Genomic DNA, 14,877 nt, shown 5'->3' with positions numbered 1-14,877 from the left:
AGAGTGTGGGTGCAGAGTGTGAAAGAACGCAGGTACTCTCCAGATGGATTCTTCCCATATAAATACATGCTAATCAGTGTGATACAGTGTTGGAGGCACTCTGCCTACTGGACCATACCAGAACATATGGTGCTGGAGCATCTGAAGTGAGAGGAGCCAAAACACTGTAACATAATTCTATTAAAACATAACGCCAGGTTTATTTTAAGATGTCTTAGAATACCGATGTTGATTTTCACGTTGGACCACATGGCTGTGCTCAGCAGAAACGAGTTAAAATCTGCAGCTTTCCAAAAGCAACACTGGAAGGAAATGACTTATGAAGATGAGAATATCAGAGAAGAGAATAGATGTTGGAAAGAAACTTTTGAACAGAAGCCAAATGAAGGCATTTGTGTCTATTTTCTACTCATAAAACTAATTCCCATTGCAGTTTTGCTTCAGCTTTGACCACTGGAACTGTTCCTTTTGTTTCCCTGAACTTTTGATGGTGACATATCAGCTTAATACACTAATGTAGACCTCATAAGCTGCTCGGAGCAAGGGCATCAGCGGAAAACTGTAAAAATATCTCCCACTTTCTTCTAACCTTGTCAGTAATGCCTGGACCCCTGAGGATATTTTCTAGAGTCCATCAATCTTATATGCTTGCTGAACAATGTAGGACCACACTCAGTTTCTGTTAATAATTTGGGAGCCTGAAAACACATGACCATCTGTTACATCTAGCCCATGCCAGGGAGGTCACATCCCCTTTGGACTGCTGTGGGACAGAGGTTTGCAAACTGTGAGGTGCGAGGGAGAGCTGTGAGTCAAAGATACTGCATGATGTGAAAGGCACAATGTGAAAACAAATGTTCTGGAAATAACAAGAAGTTAGTTATTGTACTATACATAGCTCTAGGAGGAAATGAGGTACTTTAAAACCCTTTAGCACCCCATTATACATCAAAAACAACACTGCTTCTCAAAGTCATAACTCAGTCATAACTCTGAACACACACAGTTTTAGATTCAATGTTTTACTTTCACAAAAAATAGGATACTTTTTCTTCTTCTTCACACGGCTGGCACAGAAAAGGTCACTGCACACATACTAACGCATTTGTAATTGTTCTGTTCTGATCTGTTCAGCCTTGGATTGATCTGATTGGAAACTTTTTATCCAACATATTTCAACAAAGTATCAATATTTCAATATGTTCTTCCAAGGTTGCAATTATCTCCCCTTTCCATCACAAATACACATCCCCATAAACCTGCTTAAAAATCTGAAAAAAGACATTGCTGATAACTCTGGAGCCTCAGAAACAGCACATTTTAAAGTTTTCTTAAAACATCATGGCAATATATTGTAAACTGAATCTGCTAATAGCTAATTCAACATCCTTTTAATGGTGCCCATTTGCCAACGTGAACAGGCTTGGTCTGCGCCCCCTGGTGTGGGACATTAATTGCAGGTAATCATTAATTGTCAAATATCTAACAATTACAAAGCAGAGGGCAAAATCATTTGTTACCGAAAATGATTTAATTCCTTTAATCATTCAAGGGAGCTGGAACTCAATAAAGGCTTCAGCAATGTGGAAAGCAGTTAATGGTCCCTCACTAATGTGGGTCAGCCCAGCAGGTTTGCTATTGAAATTTCAACACAATCTCCATATTTCTATCCAGAGCGTTAGCTGAGGCACTCAATATATAAGCTGCCGATTAATCTGGTGCAGTATTTTAAAATGCTTTGGCTTGAAATACTTGCAGACACTTGTAATAGCCTTTTATTTTGGCAATGCCCCAGGCTGCTGCAGATTGAGCCCTTCACAATATGTTCTTAATATACATAGCTACATAAACACACAGTAAATACACACATCCTTAAATTTTCCTGGTCCATGCATTTATTATGCACTTTTGAAAGTCCATCCTAAAACATGTGATCTGGTGTTCCAATAAAAGCCACAAAACCAAATTTAAAACACTATGAGAATTAGCTGCTCACTGATGTGCCACAAGCTTTACTCAACTCTACTACCCTGCAGCAACACAGCACACTGTGGCTGGATGAGTGCTACTATCTTGGGAACACTGCACTAAATATCCATTAAAATATTGGAGGTGAGATGGAAGAAGGTGGGCAAGATGCCACAGGTTGGACTTCTAAGCACAGGCTACAGGAATGCTGCTGCCACAAACAAATGTCTGTAAACACAAAGTACAAAACATTGGCTAATAATTCATCATTACAACTAATGGAAAATAACAGCAGCTTTGGCTTGCACGTGTGCATCCAAACGGCTGTTGTGCAGTTTGACAGTGTAACCAAACAAATATGTGCTCATGCTGCCAAATGCAAAGTATGTGTTGTGTGGTGTGTGTGTGTGTGTGTGTGTGTGATTGGGGCTGATACAGAAGCTAACGCTGGTCATCCTGTCTGCGGTTTCAGAGTGTTTGCACCCTGCAGCAGAGGAGGATGAGGGAGTCAGTATGATACAGAGACAGGCAGAGCTGACAGTGTCGTGCCTCTATATTTTTCCTACACTTTAAATCTGGGTGGAACACCGAAAAAGTCCTGACAAAGACAACATGGTGTCATCACCTCCGCGCCACTGGGCATGCATCCTCCATGCAGCAACATGCGGAGATAAACTGCTTCTCAAGGCGGTCTTGTCTACCTGACAGCTCCTTCCCCTTAGCACCCAGCAGCAAAACGGACACTCTTTAAGAACAGCGCAAGGAGGGCAGTAAATGTCTCCTAAAATAAAATCAAAAGAAAAAATAAATCAAAAGAGCATGGTCAAAACTGATGCAGAAGACACCGAAATTACCTGATTTTTAGTCATTGGCTCAAACTCCAAAAAAAACCTCAATAGTGTCTTTTGTTATGTATCTTCTTTAAGTTAAAATTTTGAAATCTGGGGTATTGTTTTCAGACTTTAAAACGGATGGGAAGTGCTCCCAGTGTGAGTTAACTGATCTTCATCTTGAGTGAATGAGTTATCACAACATATAGTACAGGGACAAAGGTACATACTGCCTTGTACTGTACATAAATGTATTTCTGTGGCCTACACTTGACCATCCCTGGAGAACAAGGAGAGGGTTTTGAGATTTCATCGAATGGGGGTAAGTGAAGGAGACAGGCTAAGAGAGACAGAAAGAAAGGATGAGTCAAGGATCCCCTGATATTTGAGCCAGTCTAAAAATAGCCACACTGGAGCAGAGATATGAATTGTACTCCTCAAAGTCCTCCAAGAACAAGGAGGAAGGAAGAAAGAAACAGAGCAAAGAATTTTAGTATTCAATACTATTCACTTCTACTTAAAGGTGAGATGTGAGTTGGCATCAGGTGAACGTATGTAAGTAACACCAGTGTTATGAACTCTGTCTTAAGCAGAATATGACTCCTCTTCATTTTTGTACGATTGGGAACATTACACCTCATTTGGCACTTCAATCACCGGAGCAGCTCCAGAGCTGAAAGAAAAGTCAGCACACTGCAACTTCAGACATTTGTCTTTTGTCCAATAATACTCAAAGAAATCTGTCCAACTTTGGATCTGTCTGCAATGTTGGTCATCTAGGGTTCCTGCTGTTGAACTGGCTCTGAACTCACCGTTACACTGAGTAGTCAAGGAGAAAGTGGTGTACTGTTCCCAATCCTCTGCAGGCCACAGATGCCACACACAGCGCCTGAAGAGAACAAACAGCAGATCATTAATATATGTGTGATGTGGCTGTATACATAAAAGTACTCTGGACTCGTTCATACTTAAGAAGAAATATTAAACATTAAATAACTACAAATTAAAAAAGTAAACAGATTCTTGAGGTTATTCCATTTCTCAGTCATTTTTACTAAAAAATAAAATCCTCTACCAGTCAATGGGGACGTCCTGTTTTAACTGTTGTGCTAACATAAGGCTTAACCACAAAACGTGTGATTTCTTAAAAAGAGCCGACACGTGACTTTTTTTTGAGGAGATGCAACACATTCGGCCCAAAGCAACAATGACATGACACAAGGCCACAAATCTCTGCAGGCAGTCGGTAAGACGTCACATATCACCATGACATAAGAAGAAACCGCCGGTCGACACCCTCCTGACTCCGCCCTGAGCAACAACCACAGGACTAGAGCCACAAAAAAAGCACTGAAAACATTGTGGCAGTTGCCAGCTAACATCCGAGACAGCGAAAAAGGCGTCTGAGAAGGGAGCAGATGCTGCACCATTGTCCAGTCACATTAGTGACAGTGATTCTACTGTCGCAGGCAAAAGGACAGAGGGCAATCTTGAAAACAAAGCAAGAAGGTGACACTGGCAAGGTTTAACATGGACTGAGCCAGAGTCACAGGCTTCTAGATAAATTAAAATCAAGTTACATGTGTCAAACTGCCCAAACCAACCAACTACTGCATTTCAACAACGACAAACAGACTTTAATTCAGGCATCCAAGAGCTTCATCAGACGCACCTTTAATACTGATGCCGGGTAACACACAAGGACAATGAAAGATTTTCATTAGTTACATTCTGAAAACTTTAACCATATTATTCTGAACCAGATGTAAAACCTTATGATGCTACTCAATGAAATTGGTTAATCTTAAACCAATATGTCACACCTTTACAGAGAAACTCCACATTGCTTGTCCCTTCACAAAAGGTGTGTAGGGTGAGTGGTGAGTGTTGCAGACCATATGGTATCTGTGTGGGCATATGGGCAACTTGGTTGGAAAAAAATAAACTCACTACATCCTCCAGTGTCCTGTGGATACAGTACGTGTGTGCACGTGTGTGTGCATGCCTGCATCCACCATCTGTATTCAAGACATCCACCGAGGTGCTCTACACCTCTCTGAGCTGCCACATGGAGTTCTGGCTCAAAAGTCACCCTCCATAAAGTTAGCGTCAATTTACATATTCTGCCTTGCAACGTGTGCCTGTGCGTGTCACTGTGCATGTTAGACTTTCCATGTCAAAACCAAGTTCAGACACAGTAACCAAACACATATTAGTGTTGCACATTTAAGCAAACAGGGCACACGGCTCAGGTTATATCAGGCGCAAACGTCTTAATGTTGTAGGTCAGCACTGTTTCCACTCCAACTGCATAACTCAACACATTCTTATAGATCAGAAATTCAGACCCCACTCCTGCAAGTAGCTCGTTCTACATGAAAACATGTCAAAAATCAAATACACTATTCCCGAACTTAACTGCAACTCCTCACTTCTGCTCTTTGTATTTAAACTAATATATCTTAGCTGTATCTAGCCCAAAAGATATTAGCCTTGATGTAATGAAGATAAAACAGCTTTTCTTTTTATTGAATGACCTTGAAAGACTGAGGAAAATCCATAACACCAATAAATTAGGAATGGCCTTGACTCAGTCGTGTTACATTTAGTAACCCTTTCACAACTATTTTCCAGGCTTAACATGAGCAAAACACAAAAATGTTGCACAGACAAAAGAAAAACAAGAAGTCAGCACTGAGACTGGAGCATCTACGTACTGCATGAACAATAGTTTTGTTTTTATTATTGTGAATGCACTGTAGGATTCATCACATCAGTCAGCTGTGAGCTGCTGTGACTCACCTTGTGTTTTCTCTCTCCTGACCACGAGATGCAACAGAGGAGGAGGACAGGCTACGCTAGCACTTACGCAGCCGAGTCTCTAAGGGCTTCGCTGCTATTTTAGCAGTAATGAATACATCAATTTGAGTTTAAGAACATTCAGCCACAGCTACTGTCTGCTGTGGGGATTCAGCCTTGCCTCTTCCACTAACCATCAAGAACAGAGGTTAAAAGAAAACACGAGGGTTAGCGTTGACAGCAGAGGTTAAAGGTTGCTTGCTCTGAAACTGCAACAAAGTGAAACACAGCCCTGTAACAAAGTGAAAGCTTATTATAACACTGCATCATGATGCACTATTTTGCTGAAATAAAGGGAAGTAACTTGTATCCCTGAGATGACGCTTGTCCCCCCCACAGCAGTAGCACAGAATCTGCGTTATGTGGTTCATCCTGACAGTCGTCTTCACTGTGATGCTAAGTCTGTTACAAAATCCTTAGCAGGGGCAAATCTTACTGAGAACAGCTCCTGATTCAGTGCTTTTTTTTCCATGCACAGACTCTGCACTCTCAGTAACTAACGCTGCAGTTCTACGCCAGCAGCCAAGCACAGTGGCAGATGTCAATCGTGATACATTAAAGACAACAACTGCTAAGCAATTTAATGTTAATGAAGCAGGAGCAAAATGCTTAGGTTGCTGGTTCTTAAATGAGCTTTGCACGTCATGTCGCTTCTTAATTGGTGAAAACCTGAAGACAAAACCTTTTTTGAGCACCAACTGCTCTTAATGGAGCCTGCCCTAAGCTAATCCAAACTTTCAACACAGCTTAATTAACCCCATTTCCAGAGATGCAGAAAAAAAGTTCCCTTGCATTTCTGACACCACATTTCCCAGAGGCAGAAACACAAAAAGTGTTCAATGATCTGTGCTTCTCTCTTTCAGTTAATTAAGGAGAGATGCTGTTGTTGCCAATAAGAAAACAAAACTGGTTAATCAGTGGGTTCGTTATACATCTTCAAATCATCTGCATTCTCAGTTCAGGCTATGTTGTTAAGCCTCTGTTGTGTCTTTTTCCTGCAAGAAAGAGAAAAAAAAATTTATCTGATGCTGCATATTTACAGAAAAGTTTGCAGATCAAACTGCTAAAAATGCAGCCAATGTTACACTCTTCTCTCCTGACTGTCATTTTGACAGCAGGAGGAAGACTTGCAGTATCTCTCTTGTCCCTGAAGCATTCTCCTTACCTCATTCATATGCATCCAGTAATGTTTGAAAGTATTTTTCTCTTTTTTATGAAGTTGCTGAGAATCACAGAAATATGAACATCAGGAGCTTTCATTAGTCAGGACTTGTAGAGAATTTTAGAGATATGATCCAAGACTATGGCCTGATCAACTGATAAACTTGAAGAGCTTGTCGTCTATTCGTGGTGGTTTCTAACTTATTCGTATTTGCTCTGCAAAGCTGGATTTATTTATGATCCTCTGTTTATGGATAAGTGCCCTTCCTTTAAAAACGTTGGAGCTTTTTCCGAACAAGTAGAGAGTGAGCAACCATGCGAATCTTGGAGCCTACTAGTAAACAAAAAGCAACCTTCCATAATAATGAAGAACGACAGTTGGCAAGTATAAACACTCCTTAATTTTACGTGACCTCTTTCAGCGACCTCCCAATGCCACTGACAATTGTTCACGATTGAGCTGTTAGCTTCATCACCTCATAAATGTTATTTCTTTCATCTGCTCTATGACTCACCTGTTCCACTTTGTTGTGCCTTTACCCCTCTCTGACAGATGCGACTGAATTATCAAATCTTATTCTTATCAGTCATTCAGCCACATTACGTCAATATTTTGCACTTAGATAACTGTTGAGTGATTCTCTTAGTGTGTATGACACATTTCAGCAGGTGAAACTGACAGGCCAGATGATGCCGTGCTACTAATAGATGACTGCAATAAACTTCAGCGCACTTCTGCATCATTACGCAGATGGCGAGACAGCTGATGGCTGTTGGAGCCCGTTGGCTGCCAAAAGTCTTTTACGTCTGAAAACTGAAGTCAGGGATTAAGATGGAAGTCATACACTGTGGAAGTTTGTGAGCGAGAAGCGAATGACTCACTCACACTTACTCAAAATGCCGCTGCAAAGGTATCTCTGGGGAATAAACATTCAGGCAATCTGATGGAGTTGCTTGGCGGCTGGCAGCAGAAAACTATAAAGTCGCTGTGTGAGCGTGAGTTGTACAGCCAGCAAACTTATCCTCATTCTAAAGTTTTGAAGAGAAATGTGGCAGGATATACTCGTCTGCCCTTTGAATTAAAGGAATGTGATCAAAGCTGCCCTGTTAGTGTCAAAATGTGACATGATTGGAATACAGATGCAACACCGGTCTGAAATATAATGTCAAGATAAAGCCATAATGAAATGCTTTGATTGCAACAAAGCACTAAGACAAGTATTCTTTTTAGGAGAATGAACCATCCTGAGGCTGAAGTAAATGAGGGATTAAAACTTTAATGTGTTTTAAACACATTTGTCTATGTATTAGTAGCCAAGAAATAAGGATCGGATAAGCACTCTAATGCCTATCCTATTTCTTTCTCCTTTCCAAGGAGAAACCACATCCTTTCCTTTTTTCCCCTACCCATCTGCTTTTCTTGCTTGCTCACAAAAACTTTTGACTCTTTTGACACCTCTGTTGACAGCTTTGTGCATCTTGCCAGTGCACAAGACAGAAAAAGACACATTTCAGCTCAACTCCCACGAGGAGCTCCAGTGGGTTCAGTTTCAGCTGATACTTGACTCAATGCAAAAAGCAGGCATTAACGTTATGTAAGACCTGTGGTCAAAAGTATGCCTGAAAAATAACTGCAAATAAGGCAAATAAGGGCAACCCTAGAACACTAAACAAACATGTTATTGATTGATAAGAAAGCGAAAACAGCCAAAATGTCTTTTTTTGTGTCAATTCAGTATTACTTATGGGAGTTTTACTGCTCTATCCTAATTTGGTCTTGTGTGACCAGAAGCATTTTTTTTTGAATATGTTAGTTGCTGAATAACAATGTTAGATGTAACTCATACTATTGAGCTGCTTTTTTAATTAAATATTCCTGACTTCTGCTACTATTATGCCGCTTTTTAACATTCACCATTGTCCTGTAATCAATGCTGTAGGTAAAGGTTAAATATGACAGATTTAAAATGAGCAAAAAAATAAATAAAATGAACCATGAAAAAAGGCACACTGTTAGTGGAATAAAATGACGGACCTCTCTGTGAACACACCACAACTATCCTTTTTCACCAATGACCAAAGAAACACCATCAAAATACTGTCAGAATAATATTGACACTAGAGTTGTTCTATAAAACACAACTGTTTTACACCTAGTGGCACACCTCCATATTAAGGTATTAAAGACATTACAACAAAACTGTATGTTGGTCGCTTGAGGGAAACACGTAGACTTCATAAATAACTGTCACCCCATCAAGAGGAATTATGTGTGAGAGCCACTTGGCATAACTTAGCCCGACATGGGCTACACATACTGTACACACAAATGCACACCATCAGGCTGATCAGCCCTCCGGCTTTAGTACACAGTATAGATTATGAGTCACAGTCACTCATTAGAAGGGGACTAAACAGAGCGGCTGCAATGAAAGAGGTCAGCCTCGGTTGACTGACTCCATCACATACATTGTGATCCCAAGGTGTCACCGCAGGCAAAAGTGTGTGTCTATCTGTGCGTGTATTTATAACTGTTCACTTTTAATGGCATGGACAAGAAGCCAGTATGTTACTTCAAGCAACAGCTGTAAACTTTTCAAAAATATGTGGATATCAGAGGTCATGCAGCGGTTTTTATTTATTTGAGCTGTGACTGTACGCTACACTAGAGGCAACAGTGAGCTGATTCATGAACACACACACACACACTAGCTAAATAAGTGACTGAGATCTGCACTACATCATCGTGTAATACAACCATGTTAATTCAGAGATTGCATGATTTGATGTAAAAGATATGTAAAAGTTGTCATTTAAGTCATATTGTGCTTTATTATTATTGCATAATTTGTTAAATAAGTTTATTTTTGTTTTAGCTGCTGCTGACGGTTGAGTCATGTCTATGTGATGGTGAGGGTGTATTTAGGTCTACACTCTTAAGATTAAGAGTCTAAAGCCATTCTGGCAGTTCAGTGAATATTCTGAATTCATTGCAATTGATACTTGAGTCTGGACTGACCAACTGACATTTCCATCCCGAGACAACAACAATACCACTCAAAAACCTGTACTTTTATTTTGAAACTTAAATACAGAAATCTGTTCTAATTCAAAGTGAACAGGTTTCTGATTAGCTTGTTATACACTTGGCAAATCCAACAGATGGGTTCACTTAGCCAGCATCCTCTGTGGCCTGGAGGGTTTAGCACTCGCTCTTCCTGCACTGGTAGAACATGTAAACACAGACAAATGAGGTCCTGACCTGAATCGAATATAAAACAGACCAATCAGGTTCAAATCTGGGCTCAATTTGTTGCTGTGTCTGTGCAAACATTAACTTCATAATGAACAAAATCCAGAATACAAAGATAATAAGCTTATAACATGGCTACAGAAAACAGCTGAACCCTATCCATCCACCTGTACGTTCGTGTGTACATCAAAAACTTTAATATATAAAAAGACTTGATGATTTGCTTTAAATGTGTCTAAAATTTGGTCATTCATTCAGTCTAATACAAACACATCAAAAGTTAAAGGGCTGAAATCCCTTTAAAATGGCTTTTATTTGGACACATCTCATTCATTGTGATCATTTTCCCAGATTACGCAACCCTCCAGAGTGTACGTTACTCATATCACCGTGACAACATGTCAAACTGTTTTTATAATACTGTTTGACAGCGGTGGACTGACCGCCTTGAGCTACATATTGGCTGAGCGTGCTTGGTGCTGAGCAGGTGAAACAAAGAGAGTCAAAAAGATGTTATCCAGAGAGGGGAGACAGTGTCATGTCTCACACTGACAGTCAGAAAACGATGGTGCACGAGTCGAGATACACCATACAAAGTGAGGCTGTTATGTGCTGCAGGACAGGGTTGGGCCAACCATTCAAATGAACTGATTAACATCAAAATAATAATAATAATAATAGCAACAAAAAATAAACAGTATAGTGTTACAGCAGTATACAATATTGTCAATGCAAAGAGAATAATCACGTTGTCATATTGCCCATTACTCAGCCAAGTTGGATGTAGTGGAGCTTGAACAGGTTGCAGGTGCAAGTTACTTTTTAATTTGTCAGAACGAAATGCTGGTCACTCAGCTTAAATGCAATCAAACCAGTTTAAGCTCGTACACCAGACTGGACCGGACGAGCAAACCTGGAAATCAACCCAATCCTACAGCGACTGTGAGAAATAATGCTTCCACAATGCATCAAAAATATCTTTTCTTTTCCAGATGTCTTTACCTTCTCCTCTTTTTTATCTTCTGTACTTCCTCAGTTGTATGTAATTCCAACAAATGTATTTAAGACTGACTTATGTGCTCATACAGTATGAAGGCCTGGGTAAACTCACTATTATGAATATGAAGCAACTTCCAGGAGTCGTATTCTCTCCCACCCACATCCACTTAAATGAAGCTATCGAGTGGCCTTTAATATACTAAATCACAAATGCACAGTAGCTACTTTTATTGTCAATGGCTTTTCTAAATGCTCAATTTTGGGTGGCTGCCAGAGACCAAGGGCATCAGCTGGGATTGAACTGTTTACCAAAGTTATAGGTCAGCATAAATGTCAGTGAAGAGGGCATCGTTTGTTGTTCTTTTCAAACAGGGGCAATCTGACAGTGCAGAGTCTAAAAACATATTTGTCGTGACTGAACAAAGAATGAATAAATGAATCTGCTTTCTTCAAGTTATTCCACAATGCAGTTTCAGAAAAAAAAAACTATGAAAAATTTGGAATAATTGCATTAATCTGATGAATCTTAGTTGGGCCAGTGTCATATTTTCAAACTGGTTTGATGTTAATCCGAACCAGACCAAGCTGGTATACTTCATACCACTAGGTGTTAGACTTGACTCCTCAGTCGTTCCCACTGAGCCACAATCCAATAATTACAACTTTGACGCACCACGTCTGGATTTCTCACTACAATCAAGCAACCACTACAGTTATCTTAACTTAATGAATAAAATAAGACACTGGCTTGGTGCAATTTTATAAAATGGGGCAGAAGCTACATTTTAAGTGCATATCAAGTCACAACAAGTTCCTGAAAATGTTTCCTAATCAACGCCTTGTTAAGAAATTTAAATTTGAAATGGTAGCAGGCAGTGTTGATTCATATTAACAGTGTATAGCAGTGACTAAAACAGAGGGTGTGGATCACAGCAAGTCTTTACACTGAAGCACTGTGGTGAGTAACATAACATTAGACAGCATAACTGCACCAAGTCGTTAGTGCTGAGAGTTCTCACTTGTGGACGTTGTTAACCAGCTATCCTGGTTCTCCTGCTAATTAGCTGCATGCAGCTAACTTAGCTCTCCCTCCAGAGACACCTGACCAATGCCAGTTCAGTCAGTTAGCATACACCCGACTAAATCGGCAAAACAGGAAACCTACTGAAACCCTAATGGAAACCACATCATTTGAAAATCCATAACCATAGTGACAATCATCACAACATACCAATCCTCACGCGATCCGGACCACCCAAACCAACATCATTAGGGTACATTTTCTCACAACAGAGTTGATATACTCCAGCAAAGAAGAGGAAGAATAGAGGCTAAGTCTAGCAGCTGCTTTGCTATTGAACAAACATACTGTGCTTTCAAGTCAAGCTTAAATCTGACAACAAGACTGAGTCTACAGCAATGCTAGCACCTCCCTGAGGCTGCACTTAGGCACAGTGGTGCTTTAAACTCAATTTTAACATTGGTACTGAGAAGGATTTTTATTTTTTATTTTTTTTTTGTCATCAACATGCAAAACTGGGAGGTGTGTGATGGTGTAGAGTGCAGTGCCAACACAACATATGGAAACCAGTATGGGATAAGGAGCAGGAAGCTGTGTTGTGGCCTGGTTGTGATGACGCATGTCTGGGAGACTGACTATTTTCAACAGCTTCCATTTACAGCCCAACCCCACCCTTCACTTCCTTGCCAAGAGCGCTAGCCACCAGTCAGCGACACAGACTCTCTTGAGTAGGGTCCCGCACCCTTTTAACAACAGACCCTTTTTCATTATTAACAGCTTTACTGTGATTTCACAACTGGCATCTATGGAAATGTTATGCCAAAACGTGTCAGGACAGAAACAGAAAAACAGCTTTTTTGCAGGTGAGAAGGTCAGATTATAACCTGTGCATCAAGGCCACCCACGAGGCATGCCACAGGCAAGACCATCACTAGTAATGAATAATGCAGAAACACATTGACAAAAATACACATGAATGTGCACTTTAAGGATTGAGGTGGGGGGGGGGGGTTGGCAGCACTGCATCCATAGCAGGAGGTAGAAAGAAGAACTGCAAACGGGGGGAGCTGATCAGATTAATGTAGATTTAATGAGAGATTTAGAGCATGGATATGTTTTGTGTGTGTGTGTGTGTGCATGTCCACTCTCAGACCCTGCAGACTTCTCAAAGAGATAATTCCCTTAAAGCAAGTGTAATGCAGTGGGTTTTCCTGAGACATCAGCGCCCCTCCTTTCTTCTTTTCTCATTCATTTGATGCGCTTCCTCCTAATCTTCCCTGGGCTGTCGACCTCACAGAGACAGAGGACACACTCAACCATTCAGCCATAGCTACTCATTCACATAGCAGAGAAAGCTTTCCTTGTTCACTGTGGTTAAGTGTTTGCCTGTGTGTGTGTGTATGTGTGTATTTTTAACAGTATAATTTGCTGCATGATATCAGAGTCACCAGCTGTTAAGAGAAGATTTGCAACATCTCATCCATTGTGGTATTGAATTACAATTCTGTAACTCATTGCGGTACTCTACTCAGCTATATTTCACTACCCATGAATGGGAAGACAATGATTCAGCAACGAGTGTTGATGATTCAGTAGTATAAAGGGGAATGTCACCAATTTTTCAAAGCAACGTGTTTTTCCCAACCCCTCCAGGAACTGCCAGGCTCAGCTGAAACTGCTTCTTACCTTAGAAGCTTCCGTGGGATGGTTCATTTTCAGTGCAGTACAGGATCAAATGGAGTCAATGGAAGTATGAAGGGAAACTCAGATCTTATTGAGGACTTTTATCCCAGGGACTTTTATAAATATTTTCTTTTCTAAAGAAAAAAAAAGTACATATGTTCCACATAGTTCTGCGACAGAATTTCACTACTATACTCTATGTTGGCTCCAGAATTAACTAATTGGTTTATCTGCCAGTGCCTAGTAAAATAATAATAATAAAAAAAACTACTGGCCAATGTATTTTTAAACTACCCATTAAACTGAATAAGATACAATGTCATACGAAAGCAATGCTACTTGCTACTGCAGCTCATCCTCTCCGAGCTACAATTATCGATACGTCATACATTGCAACCAGCCAACAGTGTGCAGAGTTGTTGCAAAACAAACCTGTGTACTGTAGTGACGGGAGTTTATATGGAAGTAGGCCTGTTTCACCAACCTGCCAATGGCAGATGATCTAATTAATTCTGTTGGCCAACGTAGATTTTTACTCATGTTTGGCAAGTGGTGACTGCTAATTCTGGACCCTGTGTATGAGCACAAATCTCCGGCCTTACTGAAATAGTATTTATTTTTAGATTGTTTACCTCAAATTTTGCATCCTTTAGTGTCTGAACTCGAAAATCTGTTAAACAGGGGCCCCTTCTGTCTGAGTCCTGAGCATTTAGCCGTTCCCTCACAGCCACATTTTTGTTTGTTGTCATCATTATGGTTGATGTGCCATATGTGCACTCATTTTCTTCCCCTGCCAGAGTAAAATTGAGGGTGGTTTTCAAAACCAAAAAAAAAAACAAAAAAACAAAAAACTTTTACAAAAGAAGTCAGTGGAAATGATTTAAATTATGTGAATGGAGATGCTCAAGCACTTCGTGCGTTTCATTTTTTTTCAGGTTCATGTCTGTTTATGCCACTAAAAAGGACAAAAGGTACATGAACAACCATTCAAATGAACTTGGAAATTCTGTTTCTTAAACTAATTATTATAATAACAACTTTCTAAAATGTTTAGTGAAAGAGTGAGCAGCAATAAACATAAGTAAAGCAGGCACAAAACCAGT

General features: G+C 40.1%; 1 protein-coding gene across 5 annotated transcripts in view; it reads right to left on the bottom strand.

The window, feature by feature from the left end:
• adarb1b (adenosine deaminase RNA specific B1b) overlaps nt 1-14,877 on the bottom strand; it is a 92,846-nt gene that overhangs the window by 54,518 nt on the left and 23,451 nt on the right. For 3 of the 5 annotated variants that reach the window (XM_046403152.1, XM_046403151.1, XM_046403150.1), the window contains exon 2: nt 3,611-3,687. The exons of 1 other annotated variant lie outside the window; for it this stretch is intronic. Coding sequence is in view for 1 of the 4 variants with exons in the window: in XM_046403149.1 (XP_046259105.1) it covers nt 2,594-2,615 (22 nt within the window). In the remaining 3 variants the exon portion in view is untranslated. Of the gene's footprint in view, nt 1-2,593; nt 2,623-3,610; nt 3,688-14,877 lie in introns of those variants that run through there. One more of the 5 variants, XM_046403149.1, reaches the window with a different exon arrangement.

Source organism: Scatophagus argus, chromosome 11, assembly GCF_020382885.2.
Source record: "Scatophagus argus isolate fScaArg1 chromosome 11, fScaArg1.pri, whole genome shotgun sequence".
NCBI classification, from domain to species: Eukaryota; Metazoa; Chordata; class Actinopteri; family Scatophagidae; genus Scatophagus; species Scatophagus argus.
The sequence above is the reverse complement of the archived record's forward strand: the minus strand, read 5'-3'. Positions and strand labels throughout refer to the sequence as shown.